General features: G+C 36.1%; 1 protein-coding gene across 2 annotated transcripts in view; it reads left to right on the forward strand.

The window, feature by feature from the left end:
- The first annotated feature begins 1,554 nt into the window (after nt 1–1,554).
- Nucleotides 1,555–21,307, forward strand: part of LOC121294936 — a 29,270-nt gene continuing 9,517 nt past the window's right edge. Inside the window, exons 1-20 of one of the 2 annotated variants that reach the window (XM_041219155.1) lie at nt 9,819–9,952; nt 10,251–10,450; nt 12,870–13,007; nt 13,200–13,338; nt 14,187–14,376; nt 14,481–14,622; nt 15,277–15,435; nt 15,524–15,573; nt 15,928–16,022; nt 16,309–16,508; nt 16,670–16,807; nt 17,000–17,138; nt 17,820–18,009; nt 18,114–18,255; nt 18,918–19,076; nt 19,165–19,214; nt 19,569–19,663; nt 19,950–20,149; nt 20,353–20,490; nt 20,683–20,821. In XM_041219155.1, coding sequence (XP_041075089.1) covers nt 9,827–9,952; nt 10,251–10,450; nt 12,870–13,007; nt 13,200–13,338; nt 14,187–14,376; nt 14,481–14,622; nt 15,277–15,435; nt 15,524–15,573; nt 15,928–16,022; nt 16,309–16,508; nt 16,670–16,807; nt 17,000–17,138; nt 17,820–18,009; nt 18,114–18,255; nt 18,918–19,076; nt 19,165–19,214; nt 19,569–19,663; nt 19,950–20,149; nt 20,353–20,490; nt 20,683–20,821 — 2,829 coding nt within the window. In that variant the 5' untranslated portion in view covers nt 9,819–9,826. Of the gene's footprint in view, nt 1,741–1,844; nt 1,987–9,818; nt 9,953–10,250; nt 10,451–12,869; nt 13,008–13,199; nt 13,339–14,186; nt 14,377–14,480; nt 14,623–15,276; nt 15,436–15,523; nt 15,574–15,927; nt 16,023–16,308; nt 16,509–16,669; nt 16,808–16,999; nt 17,139–17,819; nt 18,010–18,113; nt 18,256–18,917; nt 19,077–19,164; nt 19,215–19,568; nt 19,664–19,949; nt 20,150–20,352; nt 20,491–20,682; nt 20,822–21,307 lie in introns of those variants that run through there. The other variant, XM_041219156.1, reaches the window with a different exon arrangement.

The raw sequence follows: 21,307 nt of genomic DNA on the forward strand, positions 1-21,307 counted from the left end.
GTGGCAAAGACACAGAGAGGATGGGTGAGGTTGTGTCTTTCTGAGAGGGGTCGCTCTACCAATAAAAGTGGCGCTTTGCTGTTCCTTTGCTCTTGCCCGACTGGAACGTTGTCAGTTTAGTTGGGGAATACCGGGCAACCCCCTGAGTCAGCAAAGTAGCTCTGAAACCCGAGCCCTACGGGAGAGCGGAGACTGTGGGACGCTGCAAAAGAGCAGCACCTTTATAGATTTGTTACTGTGTTTTATTTTCCTTTTTGCTTTCGCTCTTTGTGGAATATTATTCGCAGCACCTGTTAATGCAACTGAGACTGTGCCCATCCCTGCCATCGTTGGTAACCTCTGACATCTACCCACTTACCGTTGTCGATATTTGGGCAAAGGCACAAGAGCGCCCTCTGATGGGTAAAATAAAACGTGTACCTCAGTGGTGTTTCAAGTGCATTTTCTGTCTCCTGTGCCCAGTGAATTCCCCACACCCTCTCACAATGCCCTAATGCTCTATACAAGTAATGCATTGTTAATATTATTTCAATACAATTCAGCAAAACGGTGGTTCAGGCAGGGAATTGATTTTTAAACTATATTGAAATCGTAAACATGAAACATTATACATTTGTCAGTCAAATGACAAGTATCTAAGTCCTATGTCAATCTATTAACAATACGTCAATCCACTTGGCCCTGGTGTGCGTCAGAGTTTGCATTCCACCTGTTTTTCTGCTTTGTCTAAGGGGGAGGGCAGCTGTCCTGCCCCTTGCACGTGCAAGGATAACTCGAAGTGCGAGGTCAAAGCCCAAAGATGTAATGAAAATATGTATAACGTAATATTGTCTTGTCTAAGTTTTAATAAATATGATTCTTTCTATCGCATGAGTTTTCCTGACTAAAATGTTACTGACTTGTTAATTGATAACTCATTAAAAGAGGTATACTGTATGGAGACAGACAGGGAGCACATGTGTGCACATCTGTAAAGGTTCAGTGCAATAAATAAATAAATAAATAACAAATCCCCCTGACAGTGTCCAAGATAAACTGATTCAAAACATCCAAGAAATTAATCCTGCAGTGAGGGAAAGTGATATATCATTGTCCCTGACACAAGGACTGCGCTTTCCATCCATTCATCGAGCGAGTTTATAAAATTATTACAAAAATAGTAGCGAAGTAAGGGTGAAACGATGGTTTTCCATCCACTGCACATTCTAGCGAGTCAGTGGGAATTCCCGTGTCGTTTCGTGATGTCATAGCCTAATTTACGTGTCATTTTCAGGTTATTCGCAAGATATATACTAGCTAGATGATTTTCCATACATTTTTTTTCTTCCGAATATACTTGCTAGACTAAGTTCTTAATATACATAAACACACACACATATAATTATTTTGTGATTTTGAGGGTCCTCTATGTATACGTGCACTTGCTTATTTTACAGCATTCTTGCCTGTACATACCAATACAAAAAATTATAAAAAGTATATTTTATTTAATTAGTTTAGTTTATTTAACTAATTTAATGTAATTATTATTTGCTTACATTTTCCCCCAGAATGCCTGCAGTTTATCATTTTCTGGCTCATCATCACCTGGAGTCCATGTGTTTGAACTTGTACTGGAAGATTTTCCAAGGCAAAACACCACATTAAAATACAGTGATGGGACCTCCACTGTCAAATACCCAGTGTCACTAAATGCATCTGATCCACTGAGCAAAATACCTCTTCAATTTCTAGTTATAGGTCAGCATTTCTTTTTCAAATGTATGTGTAACTGTAGCCAATGTTAGAGAAACAAATAAGACAATTGACATTGTTTGCCTTGTACTTCTTCACATATATTCCAGTTGGTAGTGCTGTGCCGTCCAATGTTTTGGGGGAATACATACCAAAATACATAACTCCAGCTGTTCACCATGGCACCTTCATAAGGACAACACTTGGTAAAGAATCTTCATTTCCTGTCTCCGCAGTATCAACGAAATCACAGTAAGCCACATTAGTCACTTGTGAAGAAAAAAATTTTACCATTTACTAAATAATATATAATATAGATAATATATAATATATAGATATATATTATATAATTATATATATATATAATATATATATGTGTGAAAGACACATCACTTTTCCTTAGTTAAAAGTAGCTTATTCTATTTCTGCTCTTTGGTCAGAAAGGAGTCTTCCAGCTTTGTGCAGCACATTATACTATGATGCATACTACTAAATTGAATAAGCAGAACGAAAAAAGAAAAAAATAGCTGTATTATAAAGCCATTTAAAAAGTAAGTGTGTGTATACTATAGATAGATAATGGATGCTCTTATTAAAAAGACAATTGAATATTTAGTTTGTTTAACTTAATTTTAAAGCTGAGGGAACACAGAGTACTTAGTTGCTGTGAACTTGGTTTCAGGAGACCAGCAGTGGAGACTTGAGGAGACAAGTGGCGCCATATCAGCTAAATCAAAAGCCCACTTAAAATGGGAGAAAATAATTACTTGATTTATTAATTGATTAATTAACAAAATGTGTGCATCCGAAATGAACCAAAATAATATTTCCAAACTGCAGTGGGGGGGGGGGGGTTACTGAGTAATTTATTTTAATTAATATATTTACAAATGGTGACACATTCAATAGGATTTGCTTGTGTGATCATCAGAAAGTTGCCAAACGTTAATCTTGCCTAAATTGATCTCATGTAGAAGCTCTGCATGCACATTGTACACGTTGTCACAAAGACGGCCGGAGTGTGTGACGTCAGACCAGAAACAGGAAATAAACAACCAGAGAGATGGAGTTTGGTAGAGCTGAGCAAATGGCTTCGCTCAGCATTTAATGAATGAACAGACAGACAGAAAATAAACGGTTGTAACATACAAAAATACAGGACACGGCACTCGTCGCCAAAATAAAAAGACAAACAAAACGGACTATACAGACAAAACACGGTGAACAGATATTTTAACGATAATGATTAACTTTAACTATTCTTATTCTCTTTACCTCCGTCTCCAATCCCGTTCTCCACTCACCGAACACCCAACCCCGAGTGGGTGAAAACATGCTGCTTTTATGCAGCTGTACCGAGACTAGACCGCTAATCAATCATTCAATTGGAGTCGCCATACAACTGCACGTGAAGTGCAATTCCCCGTGCTCACATATTATTACGTTTTACTTGCATGTGAAGTACTGTGCAATCGTTGTGTCTAAATACACATACACATTTTAAACACTCGTGTTACACAGACCCGTTTATATCCCTTGTACCAATGACTATACACCAACATTAACACTTAGTACTTTGCCACAACATCCATCATCGACAGGAATCTGGCTAAACAAGTTATGTCGCACCCACACTGATCAACAAAGCAATGAATCACACAAACAATGGTAATGTCAAACCAGTATCTGTTCTCTATTCAACAATTCCTGCTTACAGTTATTGGAAATACAGCATTTATGGCAAATCGTTTTAACATTTAATCCTCAAGTCTTTATATGTCTGTATGATCTGTTCATGGTTTCTACACAGATTGCTAATCAGAGTGCCGAACAGCCTGTGAATTTGGACACAGAACGATAGGATGCTGAACAGGAATCACATTACACAAGACATTCTAAAACCCTTCTGCTCCCTATTCAACAATATAATTAATAAATAGTTTAGCTGTTGCACTGCTTTTCTAAAGTTCCAACCCCCTATTGAAAGAAAAAGGTTCTCATATTTAAAGAGGCATACTGTGTACATTTGAGACAGGTGAAGTTTTTAAGTTTATTCCTAAACTTAAAGAAATGAATGCGTAAATTGAGCTTGACACATTTACAGTCTCTATCATGTGTGCTATAACTAATAAAACTAAATTAACGATGCAGTGTGACAGGCAGTCAGCTAATCCACAGGAGCAGGATTTTAAAAATGATTCTGCAGACTGATACCTCTGCCTTAGGATTAGGTGTTGTTTCCTTCCAGGTAGTAACATGGAAGCAGCTCGTGTGAGAAGGAATGCGAAGCTGTCATACAATACAAAAATAACTCTATCATGCTGTCATACAAAACAAAAATAACCCAAAAACAAGCTTCTGTGCGTCACACGTGTGTATGGGCCTTGCCGCCAACATGCAATTTTTATAAGATTTACCAAACAAAAGCCAACCATGTGTTGGCCCCAATTTGGCCGTGGGCCATATGCTGTAGCAGAATCTGCGTCTAGATCAATCCAGCCAACCTGCACCCCCTGAATCTTGCTTTCTTTCACTTCACGTACACGCATAGCTGTGAGGCAGGGAGATTTTAATATGGACACATAATCGTTGTGTGCTGTTTTTATTCTCTGGTAAAGTATAAAAAATAGATATTTAATAGATAGTTATCAACTCTGCCGGCACCTGCTCCGGTCGCCCTGCCCATGCCGGCTGGGTCCACTGTCGCTATTTCTTGTCCCTTTTGAATTGGTGCTGGAGACAACGGGGACAGCTACATCATCCATTTCATCCTCTAAAATCACAACAATCCTTAGCAGCACACTGGGCTCCCTAATATAGTCAAAGAGTCAATCCACCCACTTCAGATGCTTTTTATTTTAGCACAGGGCCTGTTTGAATTAGAATCCCATCTCCATTAGGACACTTTGAAACAGATTGGACCACTTCAGACAGAAAAGACCACAGCAACCAGATATTATATTGGCATTGTATGATCAGCTACAAGCTGATCTCGAGTCAACAACTGGCAGGAGTAATGCTGTGCCTGCTCTAGTGAAACTATTGTATTCATTTACCTCTGGCACATTTCAATCTACAGGGTGCAGTTGCTGGAGTTTCCCAGCTCACCTTTTCATGGGGAATTATATTCAATTTCCCACAGAGAGTACAGTACAGTAAGTGAAAGGAAGCATATTTTCCAGAAAAGGACATATTTTAATTTACAGATAATAAGTTCAAATATTCAGGACGCTTCAGTATCAAGTCGTTATTCTTGTTTTCTGCAGCTTCTTCCTGTTTAGATTCCGTGGGGGAGGAGCCGAGCGGCACTCACGTCATGCGTGAGCCGCGCTAAAGTTGGGTGAGTTTACACTGCCTTTCAGACGGACCTAAGCTGGCGCTGAGCCATATCTTAAGTTGGCCGTTTTTAGGACAGCCGAGAGTAGGCCGTGTGCGTTTACACTGCAGAAAAAAGACCTGAGACGGCCCAAAGCTGTCCTGAAAACGGCTAGTGTAAACGTGCCATTAAATCCGGGATGTGAAATAAATCCAACAAAAAAAGCTCCAGATTTAGCTAAGTTTAAGTAAGTTTAGTATAAGTTAGTTAGGCTAAATCTGGAGTTGGCATGCAAACGCGTTTCATTATTATTATTATTATTATTATTATTATTATTATTATTATTATTATTATTATTATTATTATTATTATTATTTAATACTTACTTACAGCCACTAATAAGCTAATGTCGCTATTTATTTTCTGTTTATTAATATTAAATCGCCATAACATGCACTTACTCTCACAGTCAAATCCTTAAAGTTGCACAGCTGTTCAATGAGGTCTGTGAGCAGTGAGCAGCCAATCAGTGTTACTTGTTTGCTGCCCACAATAATTCAGCAACAGTATTAATCTTAGCAAAGGTGTAATTTTATTTTTACTAGATGGTTGCAGTACTTTATTTAATGAGCATGTGGTGGTAGCACTGCTGTTAAAGGAATTATAGCCCTCTTGAGGATGTATGTATTGTTGTCGATTGTTCCAGAAAACAAACATGGCTGCTTTGTAGTTATGTTGTGGCGTTGAAAATAAAAGTTAATATTAATAACAGAAAATCCACGTGTCGGTCTTCACTCAAGATATGACAGTTATGGTGATACTGTATTATTTATTTTATGTTTTATAATAGTCCCTAATATATGTAATATATGTATATTGTCGTTTTTGATATTATACAATATTTCTCAAGACTATATTTTAGGAAGCACATAACGTAAATACTGATCGTTTTCTGTATACTTAAGACGTTTTTATGCAGTACTTTACTCGTTTACTGCTGACAAGGCCAGTTTACAGGAGGCCTGTTCAGCAGAAATGATGATTACTGATGGAATGATACTCAGATCTGAGCATTATCAGCATAGAAATGGTATGAGAAAGCATAGCGACGAGGGGGCCCAGGGAATGGGTGTAGACAGAGAACAGGAGAGGACCCAAGACTGATCCTTGGCGACTCCTGTTGAGAGAGGGTGAGGTGTGGCGGTTGAGCCGTGCCAGGTTACCTGATAGTTGCAGTTGAAGAGGTAGGGGGAGAACCAGGCCAAAGCAGTGCCAGAGATTCCCAGGTCAGTGAGAGAGGAGAATAGAGTGATCGACAGTGTCAAAGGCAGCAGAGAGATCGAGGAGAATTAAGACAGAGGAGAGAGAGGCAGCACGGTCAGAGTTTAGAGAGTTAGTGACAGACAGGACAGCAGTTTCAGTGGAGTGAGCAGAGCGGAAACTAGATTGGAGAGGGTCGAGCAGAGAGTGGTTAGACAGGAAAGCAGAGAGCTGGCGGTGTACTGCCCGCTTAAGGGTTTTAGAGAAGAAAGGTAAGAGGGAGACAAGATGGTAGTTCTGGATGGAGGTAGGGTCAAGAGTAGGTTTTTTGAGGAGGGGGGGTGATAGAGGCTTGTTTGAAGGCAGAGGGAAAGAGGCAAGAGAGGAGAGAGGTGTTGAGAAGGTAGATGAAGGGGAGTAGAGCAGGAGAGTGGAGGTTACGACAAGAGGTGACAGAGTTGAAGTAGGGAGAGACAGAAAAAAAGAGATGAAATAGTGATCAGAGAGTTCCAGAGGGGTGACAGAGAGGATGGAGGGGCAGCAGGCCCTGGAGAAGGTGAGGTCCATTTGATGGCCAACTTTGTGGGTAGGAGGAGATTGAGAGAGAGAGAGAGAAGTTGAAGGAGTGAAGGAGAGGAAGGAATCCAGCAGAGTGTGTGGGGTTGGAGAGATGGATATTGAAATCACCTAACGTGACAGTTGTGATAGACAGAGAGGTGAGGGAGGAGAGGAGATAGTCGAGTTTATTGAGAAAGTGAGTGAGAAATCCGGGGGGACGGTACAGTACAATTAGCAGAAGTTGACCGGGAGAGATTAGTTGGACAGGATGAAATTCAAAGGTGTTAATAGAGAGTGAGGAGAGTTCAGAGGGGACAGAAAAGAGCAAGGAGGGAGAGAGGAGAAGACCAGTCTAACCTAACCAGTCTAACAGGATGTAGAGAGGGGACAGGATGTAGAGAGAGGACAGGGCATGCAGGAGTGACAGTGCTATCAGAAGAGAGACAGGTTTTAGTGAGAGCAAGGAAATTGAGAGATAGGTAGGAGGCAAAAGCAGAGATGAAATCAGCTTTGTTAGCAGAGAAGTGACAGTTCCGAGGGCACCAGAGAGAGTGCAGGAGAGGAGAGAGTGGGAGGGGGGGAGAGGCAGAGAGATGAAGTTAGAGAGGGGACAGAGTGACAGGGATGTGAGAGACAGTCATAGCAGATCAGGTGAGACAGATAGAGACAGTAGTAGTGGGAGCAGGAGCGGTGGGGGGAGGGTACAGACCTATCTAGTAGTTGCTGTCTTCCAGAGAGCTGCTAGGTTCGGAATTTCTCCGACAGCCTCTCCTTGCAGGTCATGCCTTGCTGGACTCCCACAGCTAGACTCCCTGCTCTTTGGTAGAGAGGCTCTTAGTTGGGCTGGCGGTTTGTGCTGGTGCACAAATAGGCTAGCTGTCTATTATACTAACTAGATAAAAGCTGTGTGGAAAGCAATCAAATTGCAAATCAACCTCTATTCAGTTTAACTACACTCACCTGGTACTAATCACAAACAGTAAATCACCTAATTAAAACTATTAAGAATATTAAGTGTTTTGTGTTGTATTTAGTGTGTTAATGTTGGTGTTTATGTATAAAATACGCAGGATATAAATATGGGTTACGAGCATAAGCGTTTAAAATGCATATTTGTATTTAGGCACGAGGATTGCACAGCAAGTCACGTGCAGGTAAAATGTAATATGTGAGCACGGGAAATTACACTTAATTAATTCACATGCAGTTGTACCGAGACTCCAATTGAACAATTGATTAGCAATCGAGTCTCGGTACAGCTGCATAAAAACAGCATGTTTTCACTCACTCGGGGTTGTGTGTTCAGGAAGTGGACAATGGGTGAGAGAGAGGAGAGTGATTAAGCAATTGCTACAGCGTGCTGGCTAAAAACCAGCACGGTACTTGTTTGCCTGTTTGTCCACTGTCTTGTTTAGTGTTGTCTGTTTTGTTTACCTTTTTATTTTGGCTGCAAGTGCCGTGTCCTGTTCTGGTGTGCTGTTTTTGTTTAAATGTTTTGCTTAATTATTATTATTTAATAAAACAATGAGCACAGTCATTGCGTCTCAGTTTTCATCTGCCAGTCCTGGTTGTGGAGTGTGTTTCTGGTCTGATGTCACCCCTGCAAAGCCATCCTGTTCACACACCTTTATAATGTTACTTAAATACAGACATTGTTAATTACTTGAAGCAGGATCACTTACCTATCTGCCTCTGACTCTGGTTACCTGAGTGACCACTAGTAGATTCATTCAGCTTAAGTAGGCTCCACCCTCACTTTGCAAGGGAACTGGTTAACAGCTCCTAAACTGTGCTAAAGACACTACTTAAGCAACACAATAGTTTCAATGCACTTCAATGGGATCACACAACTACAAAAAGTTGTGTGTAAATGTGACAGAGATCGAATGATTCTTGGTGTTATCTGTGAGGGTGCTGTGTAAAGGGAATAGAGTACCATGGATTAATTCCCAGGGTTCGACGGAAGTCAGACATCTAGAAAGGGGGCGGAGCTAAGGTACACTAAACCATTGAACCGGAAGGTTAACGGCGTAGCATTCACGGATTGGAGGAGCAGATGTGCTAGTTAACCAAGGGGTCATGTTTGATGGTATATAAAGGGGATGTAGTGGTGTGATCTGTTCCTGTGTAAATGGTTATGCAAAAGAACTGAAAGGACCCATGTTTGTGTTAGGGTTATAAAGAACACAAGTGTTTTGTTTGTTTTTGTCAGTCTGTCTATATCATCTTGTTTGTCTTGTTTCTTTAAGACTAGACTGTCACTCACGGCTAGCACTAAACCCGGACAACAGTTCACTACTTGCTCACCATTGTAACACATATTATATTGTACTTCACCACAAGCACTAAGAGCACTCACTTTGGTCTTGTGATCGTGTGTTTGTGTCTAATTGTGTGTGTTAGTACTGTGCTTATTATTTACAGGACTGCAACCCTTTTTCACTACTGTGCAGTATACATTGTTGTGTATTGCATGCTCTGTATTATTTACTGTCTGTTCATCAGATCATTGGATTATAAACCATTAAAACAACCCATTTCACCTGTACTTTGTTGTCTGTTTCTTCTTTGGATTACTGCATCAGCACTTCACCTGCTATACACCTGCTCTACTCATTACCACTTTGCCACAGTAAACCAATCAAATTGCAAATCAACCTCTATTCAACTACAACCAAGTTACATGTATCAAATGAAAGACGACAAAATGTCGTTCTATAAAAGTTTCTAGAGCAATAACAATACAATACTGGATATAAATCATAAAATAATTATAACTAGAAAAACCTGTTTTAGTTTGCATTGGGCAGGAATGTGCAGTTTCCAGTTCTTGTATGGAATGGCCCTCAAGGGTAGCTGCTTGATGATGATTATTTGACATCTTAGCTTACAGCTAAGGTATAAAAGTGAGTACTTGTCTAGCCTCCCAGTTCATTGAAACAGAGAAGCCTGGCAAGAATGGGTCTGCTTGAGTTGCTACTTTGCTGTAGCCTGCTCTCCGTTGTCATTGCAAATGAAGACCCTGTCCTGGGTGGGTTTTTAACTTTCACACCCAAGGGAAAGAATTCAGATGGAACAATCAGGGTAAATGCTTATTATTTCAATGAATGCTTTGCTTTTTCCTTTTTTTAATGAAATGTATTGTGTTCCTTTATGCAAGTTACTGATATACTTGTTATTCATAGTAGTTGTAGTAGTAGCTGTAGTAATAGTAAACCTAATACTTTCAATATCTAAATCATGTGAATACCAAGTTACCATCTCAACTAGATTCTCAGTTTTTATATCACTAATCACTCATTTTAAATGCACTTCAGGTCTGATGAACTTAAATAACATTTTGATTTAAGTTAAGTGAACTTAAGTTACATTTTGATTGCAGATGGACTCCCGTTTCAAAGCGTCAGAAATCTACACTGGATCATGCTCGCCAACGTCTTCGTGGAAATGCCATCAAGGAGACTGTGGTACCATAACCATTTCTGAATATGGAGAAACTGATCCTGACCACTCTGGAGACAACTGTGAGGTAGAGGGCTTTGTTACGAGAAGCCTACGAAGTGATAAACCTTTTCACTTACTGTAAGTTTATATTAAATTATTATTAAATAATACAAAATAAATACATAAATAAATGTTATAGCACACACAAAATGCATTTCCTATAACTACTTGCATGTAAAATACATAATACAAATGTAAATACACCACAGTTTCAAACTGTTTATACTGTATTTAAAAATCTTGTCGCTAGTAACAGCATACCATAGTGTGTATGATCGTATATAGTAACAAACTATAAATGATATATATATATAATATATATATTATTAGATATATATATATATATAAATATATATATATATAAGGTAATGTATTGATTTATCCAAAAAATTGTGAAAAAAAGTGTGGTCATTTGTGTTGAAATGTGTTGAAATGTCATGCAACAGGAGATGTAGATGTGTTCATTCTTTTACTTCATAGATGTTCCATGAAGTGATCAGCTAAATGGCGTTTTGTTTTTCTGATGTACAGTTTGTTACACTTGACAAACCAGTGCAGTATATGATTCCTTTACTGGTGCTAGTAAATATCTCATGAATAATACATTTTAGTACAAAAAGATTTTGCCCTTTGGAATTACAAGTTTCACAAGAATATTAGTTGCAGACTCTTTTACTGTCCGTTTATCAAGGAAGTGCTGAGGGGCTTGTAAACAGTATGCACTGTTGAGCATAACTGTCGAGAGGCTTTTGATATTCACTGTGAAGAGAATTAGATTTTCACTGTTTCTATGTAAGGCAAAATTATCCAGTATTTTCAAAAAAGGGTTCGTCTTTGGCATATGTAAGTAGGGATTCTACAGTGGCTTTGAAAGTATCATCAAGAATCTTGAAAATGACTTCTGCTGATGCAGTGGGGTGACCAGGGGGTGGCAGGCTTGTGAATTTTCAGAAGCAAATAGAAATGGTACAACAAGAGATTTCCACAATTAGATTAGATGCAGATTTTGGTAGTAAGTTATCAGAGATGGCAGTCCTGATGGTAGATGTGATTGTTGTTTGAAACTGCTGTGTAAGACATTTTATGTAGGTTAGTGTTGAAAATTTTTTGTGGCTTCCACTAAATAAAGATCTTTGCTCCAAACTACTACAGCTTCTCCTTTGTCAACAGGTTTTATTATAATGTCAGCACCTGTCTATGTTCTGTAAGGCACAATATTTATCCTTAGTTAAGTTTAAATGTTTTGTGGGTTGTTGGAAATGTATTTGGCTTGTTTCTCTCTCACGTTTATCAATAGAAAAAAATCTAAGGCTTGAAATACTCCAGGTGGTGTCCAAGTAGATTTGCTTTGTTTGTACTGATGAAAAATACCCAATGAATCAGAAGCAGTTTTGGATAGTTGTGAGGCACCTGCTTCATTTTCATCTGTATCTACAAAACTGCACAAGAAATGTTGTGTGTCGTTGAGGATTACAAATTTATCAGTTGACTTATTTACGGGCACAAATGTGAGTGCCAAATTTTCTGGGATTGTAACAGATATCATTTCTTTGTTGTCTGTGTATTTTTTCTTGAGAATATTTAATAGTATATCTCAAGATATGTTTACTGCATTTAAAGAAAGTAGATTGTACTTGTATCCCCTGTGGTTGCTGCTGGGGTGGAATTTATCTATCTAGTAGTGACATCAAAAAGTGATAATTCCTCTAGAGGAAAATACACTTGAACTTTGACCCATTCGAGTCCTCGAGACCGTCACTTTCAATTCAAACACAAAATGTCTCGACAACACCCACAGTACAGAAATATTCATTAATGTGCAACAAAATGAGAATATGTTAAGAAAAAAAAAATGATGTAAAGCTGGTACATTCGTATCTCAGAGAAACTGTTGAGGAAGGGGAAATTAAAACAAGACAAAAGCAAGCATCCAAATAAAGGTGAAGCCCAAATGGTTAATAACATAAAATGTCTGTGCAGCACTGAAACACTACGTTTAAAAAAACACAACTTTACTGCTGACCTTCATCTTCTTTAATAGTAGCATGACAAGGGTATCCATGTATTATAAAAAAAATATAATAGATGGGCCTCTTCAGAGAGTTACAGGAAAACAATTCCATCTCGGGTTTCTGAGACAGTTTATAAATTACTCCACCTTGAGGCTTGTAATTTATGATGTCACAAAAAGCCTAGATGAAATTATTTTCCTGTAACTCACTGAAGCCCTTCTATTATTCTCTCTCTCTATCTCTCGCTCTCTCTCTCTCTCTCCTCTATATATATATATATATATATATATATATAATATATATAGATATAGTATATATATATATGTAGATATATATATATATATATATATATATATATATATATATAGTCATGCTAGATATCTATATCATATATATATATATATATATATATATATATATATATATATATATATTTTTTTTTTTTATTTTATTATTATTATTATTATTATTATTATTACAACTAGGGATCAAGGTTGTTGTTGGATCTACAATACAGAAGATCTTGGCTCGTGGAGCATGATAGCTCATATTGATCTGGGAAGAAGATCAGATACTGGAAACCCCAACAGATCCCCAATAACGACAATGCCTCCACAAATCAGGTATGCTACATTTTACACAAGTTGTGTTGCACAGTATATATATACATTTTGACGGGTAGACTTAAAGTATAGTTCTAAGTTTGAGTAATTGTTTATTAATGTTATATCATTACCTTTACAAAAAAACACAAATCTGAAACAGACACTATAGTACAGCAGGTTACTCTGCTTAATTATTCATTTCTATTCAAGGGTTCCCCAAAACTCTCCTACAACTTACAATTTTTTGGACTATGACCCCGATGGTGATAATGTAAGATGTCGATATGGAATTAAAAACAATTTGGAGTGTAGCACCTGCAAAACAGTTCCAGGCTTTACCCTAGATGAGGTAAGATAAAAGCAAAAAGAAATAGCTGCAATTCAATGACTGCCTGTCCCAGACAGCCTTGTAAATGTACTTAAACATATTTATACAAAATGTACCCTTCTGAATTATGTTATTACGCACAGTTCAGTACAAATTGACTAACAACCTGGATATTTTTCTTTAATTGAAGGAGGGGTGAAATTATTATGATGTTAAAATTAAAATTGTGCACAAAATATGCAGAGCCTTCCGTGCTCTTCTTTTAACTCAAGAGGATTTATAATGTAATATGTGTTCCAACAGGAGCGCTAAAGCTTTCTCTCTTAAAAGGCTACCTACTAGCTCACACTTTGGTTGTCATCTTTTGTCCACCCAGCAGAACCATAGATGCTATATAGATTATGTAACATATAATACTACAGTATTACTCTTCAGATATAAGGTGCAAAAATCCATCAATTGAATTATATTATACCTGATACCTGATGAACACAATAACTGCCTTCATTTTACACCAGTCTTCACCAAACCCTTGCCATATACTCTAAGCCTCCTGTAAATGATGCAGACTGTATTTGACTTGAATTCAATAAGCAGTATTTTATACATATATATTTAACCTTTCATGTAGTGTGTAATTATTTGGTGATTTTGAGAATCCTCTATGTATGCATGCACTTGTTTGTATTACAGCATTATTATTATTATTATTATTATTATTATTATTTATTATTATTATTATTATTATTATTATTATATCTTGCCTGTACATACCAATACAAGAATTGTAAAAAGTATATTTTATTTAATTAGTTTAGTTTATTTAGCTAATTTAATGTAATTATTATTTGCTTACATTTTTTCCCCAGAATGCCTGCAGTTTATCATTTTCTGGCTCATCATCACCTGGAGTACATGTGTTTGAACTTGTACTGGAAGATTTTCCAAGGCAAAACACCACATTAAAATACAATGATGGGACCTCCACTGTCAAATACCCAGTGTCACTAAATGCATCTGATCCACTGAGCAAAATACCTCTTCAATTTCTAGTTATAGGTGAGCATTTATTTTTCAAATGTATGTGTAACTGTAGACAATGTTAGAGAAACAAATAAGACAATTGACATTGTTTGCCTTATACTTCTTCACATATATTCCAGTTGGTAGTGCTGTGCCATCCAATGTTTTGGGGGAATACATACCAAAATATACAACTTCAACTCTTACCCATGGCACCTTCATAAGCACATCACTTGGTAAAGAATTTTCATTTCCTGTCTCCGCAGTATCAACGAAATCACAGTAAGACATCAATCATTTTTAACACAGCTTTTTTCTAATAATTGGTAAATGCTTTATATATATATATATATATATATATATATATATATATATATATATATATATATATATATATATATATATATATAATTTTGAACATTGCCTGTATTTTAATTACATTGTGCCCTATGTTTTCCATTTAACTAACTAACAGGTCAATTTCGTCTTTGTGGAACTCAGTTTTCCTTTTCTTTTTGGCCAGTGACATAGTTGCATCAGGGTCTGAGTCTACAGAAGCCATAGCTCAATCCTACTACATATGCTTACTGCTTCTTTCTGTTCACTATACCACTCATTTATCTTTCGTAAACTTGCAGTGACATTACCGTAGTTACCGTAGTTGTTCACAAAAAATAGCTGATTAGTACGTGGCATTCAGAAATTAAACGAAGAAAGGAGGTTACGAATTTGCAGTACTTGTGAACACGTAAGTAATGTCAGGACATAGAGCCCAATGTCTTTAATTATAATTACAATTACAGATAAGAAAATGGTTCAAGTGTGTTCACACCAATAACAATTTGGAACGAATGAGCCCTAAAATCACTGTCTTTGTCTATTTTATTTATTTATTTGTCTGTTATTGTATTTTATATCTGTATTCTTTTTATATAGGATAAAAGACATCGAGATCAGTGGGCCCCTAAACATAGAAAAAACATTTGAGTACAATAATGTCACTGGAGTTGGCAAGGCAATGATTAAGTGGACCCCAACTGCGAATGACGTAGGAGAAGATATTCCCATATGTTTTATTGCAGAAACTACAGCTGAGTAAGTATTGTTGTTCTTTATTACATTTTCATCAATAAGTGGTTCTTTATTGTTCTTAATTGATACGCTATTGTGTTGTATTCTCCAGGTATCAGTCAGAACTAAGATGCATAATAGTAGTCGTTGAAGAAAGCCAAAGTAAGTGGATTTAAGAAAAGAAAAAGATCATTGTGAATCATTTTGATTCTTCTCACATATTCTCCACTATGTGTTAATGGCAATGAAACAGCAACTATTTTTTTAGAATAAAGAGTTGAAAGGAGTTGTTTTGGTAGACACAGGGAACGCCAGTTGATTTTCAGTTCTCCTGACTCAGTGGTATGATATGTATTAGAGATCTGTATTCATTCCCAGCATTTTCTCAAGAAGGCAATATTGTGGGGGGAATAGTGGCTGATTAACTCAACAACATTTACAAAATAACTTTCAAACTAAGATATGAAATGTTTCAAATAAGTTTCTAAATAAAGATAATACTTTGTCCAACAACAGACGAATCGAGCATTGTCATTGCAAACGAAGCCCCTGCCCTAGGTGGGTTTCTAAGTTTCACGCCCAAGGGAAAGAATTCAGATGGAACAATCAGGGTAAATGTTTACTATTTCAGTGAAAGCTTTTCTTTTTTCTTATGCCTTTTTGTGAAATGTAGTATATTTATGTATGATTATTTATGTTTATTATGCATGTTACTGACATGCTTGATATTGTGGTCATTGTAGTAATAGTAATAGTACAACTAATAATCTCAATATGTAAATACTGTGAATACCAAGCTTCATTACAACTGGGGTTGCAGTTTTTATATCACTAATCACTCATTTTGAATGCACTTCAGGTTTGATGAACTTAGATAATGATACATTTTGATTGCAGATGGACTCCCGTTTCAAACTGTCAGAAATCTACACTGGATCATGCTCGCCAGCATCTTCGTGGAAATGCCATCAAGGAGACTGTGGTACCATAACCACTTCTGAATATGGAGAAACTGATCCTGGCCAATCTGGAGACAACTGTCAGTTACAGGGTTTTGTTACAAGAAGCCTACAAAATGATAAACCTTTTGACTTGATGTAAGTTTCTATAAAATTATTATTAATAATAATACAAATATATATATATATATATATATATATATATATATATATATATATATATATATTTTTTTTTTTTTTTTTTTCTTATCTTTTTTTATTATTATTATTATTATTATTATTATTATTATTACAACTAGGGATCAAGGTTGTTGTTGGATCTACAATACAGAAGATCTTGGCTCGTGGAGCATGATAGCTCATATTGATCTGGGAAGAAGATCAGATACTGGAAACCCCAACAGATCCCCAATAACGACAATGCCTCCACAAATCAGGTATGCTACATTTTACACAAGCTATGTTGCACAGTATATATATACATTTTGACAGGTAGACTTAAAGTATAGTTCTAAGTTTGAGTAATTGTTTATTAATCTTAGATCATTACCTTTACAAAAAAACACAAATCTGAAACAGACACTATAGTACAGCAGGTTACTCTGCTTAATTATTCATTTCTATTCAAGGGTCCCCCAAAACTCTCCGACAACTTACAATTTATTGGACTATGACCCAGACGGTGATAATGTAAGATGTCGATATGGAATTAAAAACAATTTGGAGTGTAGCACCTGCAAAACAGTTCCAGGCTTTACCCTAGATGAGGTAAGATAAAAAGCAAAAAAACAAAAAGAAATAGCTGCAATTAAATGACTGCCTGTCCGGGACAGACTTGTAAATGTACTGAAACATACATCACAACCTTCCCTGCTCTTCTTTTAAAACAAGAGGATTTATAATGTAATATGTTTTCCAACATGAGCGCTAAAGCTTTCTCTCTTAAAAGGCTACCTACTAGCTCACACTTTGGTTGTCGTCTTTTGTCCACCCAGCAGAAGAACCATAGATGCCGGTTTAACTGTACTGTTCATATAACATATAATACTACAGAATTACCCTTCAGATATAAAGTGCAAAAATCAATCAATTGAATTATATTATACCTGATACCTGATGAACACAATAACTGCCTTCATTTTACACCAGTCTTCACCAAACCCTTGCCATATACTCTAAGCCTCCTCTAAACATTGCAGACTGTATTTGACTATAATTCAATAAGCAATAAACTGCTAGTTTTTATACACATATATTTAACCTTTCGTGTACTGTGTAATTATTTTGTGATTTTGAGGATCCTCTATGTATGCGTGCACTTGTTTATATTACAGCATTCTTGCCTGTACATACCAATACAAAAAATTATAAAAAGTATATTTTATTTAATTAGTTTAGTTTATTTAACTAATTTAATGTAATTATTATTTGCTTACATTTTTTCCCCAGAATGCCTGCAGTTTATCATTTTCTGGCTCATCATCACCTGGAGTACATGTGTTTGAACTTGTACTGGAAGATTTTCCAAGGCAAAACACCACATTAAAATACAATGATGGGACCTCCACTGTCAAATACCCAGTGTCACTAAATGCATCTGATCCACTGAGCAAAATACCTCTTCAATTTCTAGTTATAGGTGAGCATTTATTTTTCAAATGTATGTGTAACTGTAGACAATGTTAGAGAAACAAATAAGACAATTGACATTGTTTGCCTTATACTTCTTCACATATATTCCAGTTGGTAGTGCTGTGCCGTCCAATGTTTTGGGGGAATACATACCAAAATATATAACTCCAACTGTTCACCATGGCACCTTCATAAGGACATCACTTGGCAAAAAATTTTCGTTTCCTGTCTCCGCAGTATCAACGAAATCACAGTAAGACATCAATCATTTTGAACACCTCTTTTTTCTAATAATTGGTAAATGCTTTATATATATAATAATATTGAACAATATATATATATATATATATATAAATTATATAATATAATTTTGAACATTGCCTGTATTTTAATTACATTGGGCCCTATGTTTTCCATTTAACTAACTAACAGGTCAATTTCGTCTTTGTGGAACTCAGTTTTCCTTTTCTTTTTGGCCAGTGACATAGTTGCATCAAGGTCTGAGTCTGCAGAAGCCATAGCTCAATCCTATTATATTTGCCTACTACTTCTTTCTGTTCACTATACCACTCATTTATCTTTCCAAATAGTAATTTATGCTGTTCGTAAACTTGCAGTGACATTACCGTAGTTACCGTAGTTGTTCACAAAAAATAGCTGATTAGTACGTGGCATTCAGAAATTAAACGAAGAAAGGAGGTTACGAATTTGCAGTACTTGTGAACACGTAAGTAATGTCAGGACATAGAGCCCAATGTCTTTAATTATAATTACAATTACAGATAAGAAAATGGTTCAAGTGTGTTCACACCAATAACAATTTGGAACGAATGAGCCCTAAAATCACTGTCTTTGTCTATTTTATTTATTTATTTGTCTGTTATTGTATTTTATATCTGTATTCTTTTTATATAGGATAAAAGACATCGAGATCAGTGGGCCCCTAAACATAGAAAAAACATTTGAGTACAATAATGTCACTGGAGTTGGCAAGGCAATGATTAAGTGGACCCCAACTGCGAATGACGTAGGAGAAGATATTCCCATATGTTTTATTGCAGAAACTACAGCTGAGTAAGTATTATTGTTCTTTATTACATCTTCGTCAATAAGTGGTTCTTTATTGTTCTTAATTGATACGCTATTGTGTTGTATTCTCCAGGTATCAGTCAGAACTAAGATGCATAATAGTAGTCGTTGAAGAAAGCCAAAGTAAGTGGATTTAAGAAAAGAAAAAGATCACTGTGAATCATTTTGATTCTTCTCACATATTCTCCACTATGTGTTAATGGCAATGAAACAGCAACTATTTTTTTAGAATAAAGAGTTGAAAGGAGTTGTTTTGGTAGACACAGGGAATGCCAGTTGATTTTCAGTTCTCCTGACTCAGTGGTATGATATGTATTAGAGATCTGTATTCATTCCCAGCATTTTCTCAAGAAGGCAATATTGTGGGGGGAATAGTGGCTGATTAACTCAACAACATTTACAAAATAACTTTCAAACTAGCATATGAAATGTTTCAAATAAGTTTCTAAATAAAGATAATACTTTGTCCAACAACAGACGAATCGAGCATTGTCATTGCAAACGAAGCCCCTGCCCTAGGTGGGTTTCTAAGTTTCACGCCCAAGGGAAAGAATTCAGATGGAACAATCAGGGTAAATGTTTACTATTTCAGTGAAAGCTTTTCTTTTTTCTTATGCCTTTTTGTGAAATGTAGTATATTTATGTATGATTATTTATGTTTATTATGCATGTTACTGACATGCTTGATATTGTGGTCATTGTAGTAATAGTAATAGTACAACTAATAATCTCAATATGTAAATACTGTGAATACCAAGCTTCATTACAACTGGGGTTGCAGTTTTTATATCACTAATCACTCATTTTGAATGCACTTCAGGTTTGATGAACTTAGATAATGATACATTTTGATTGCAGATGGACTCCCGTTTCAAACTGTCAGAAATCTACACTGGATCATGCTCGCCAGCATCTTCGTGGAAATGCCATCAAGGAGACTGTGGTACCATAACCACTTCTGAATATGGAGAAACTGATCCTGGCCAATCTGGAGACAACTGTCAGTTACAGGGTTTTGTTACAAGAAGCCTACAAAATGATAAACCTTTTGACTTGATGTAAGTTTCTATAAAATTATTATTAATAAAATTATCAAAATATACATTATATATATAATTATATAATCGTAATATAAATATATATTATATATATATATATATATATATAATTTATTTTTTTTTTTTTCTTATTTTTATTATTATTATTTTTATTATTATTATTATTATTATTATTATTATTATTTATTATTAATTACAACTAGGGATCAAGGTTGTTGTTGGATCTACAATACAGAAGATCTTGGCTCGTGGAGCATGATAGCTCATATTGATCTGGGAAGAAGATCAGATACTGGAAACCCCAACAGATCCCCAATAACGACAATGCCTCCACAAATCAGGTATGCTACATTTTACACAAGCTATGTTGCACAGTATATATATACATTTTGACAGGTAGACTTAAAGTATAGTTCTAAGTTTGAGTAATTGTTTATTAATCTTAGATCATTACCTTTACAAAAAAACACAAATCTGAAACAGACACTATAGTACAGCAGGGTACTCTGCTTAATTATTCATTTCTGTTCAAGGGTCCCCCAAAACTCTCCGACAACTTACAATTTTTTGGACTATGACCCCGATGGTGATAATGTAAGATGTCGATATGGAATTAAAAACAATTTGGAGTGTAGCACCTGCAAAACAGTTCCAGGCTTTACCCTAGATGAGGTAAGATAAAAAACAAACAAACAAAAAGAAATAGCTGCAATTAAATGACTGCCTGTCCGGGACAGACTTGTAAATGTACTGAAACATACATCACAACCTTCCCTGCTCTTCTTTTAAAACAAGAGGATTTATAATGTAATATGTTTTCCAACAGGAGCGCTAAAGCTTTCTCTCTTAAAAGGCTACCTACTAGCTCACACTTTGGTTGTCGTCTTTTGTCCACCCAGCAGAAGAACCATAGATGCCGGTTTAACTGTACTGTTCATATAACATATAATACTACAGAATTACCCTTCAGATATAAAGTGCAAAAATCAATCAATTGAATTATATTATACCTGATACCTGATGAACACAATAACTGCCTTCATTTTACACCAGTCTTCACCAAACCCTTGCCATATACTCTAAGCCTCCTCTAAACATTGTAGATTGTATTTGACTATAATTCAATAAGCAATAAACTGCTAGTTTTTATACACATAT

Source organism: Polyodon spathula, chromosome 19 (assembly GCF_017654505.1).
Source record: "Polyodon spathula isolate WHYD16114869_AA chromosome 19, ASM1765450v1, whole genome shotgun sequence".
Classification (NCBI taxonomy): Eukaryota; Metazoa; Chordata; class Actinopteri; order Acipenseriformes; family Polyodontidae; genus Polyodon; species Polyodon spathula.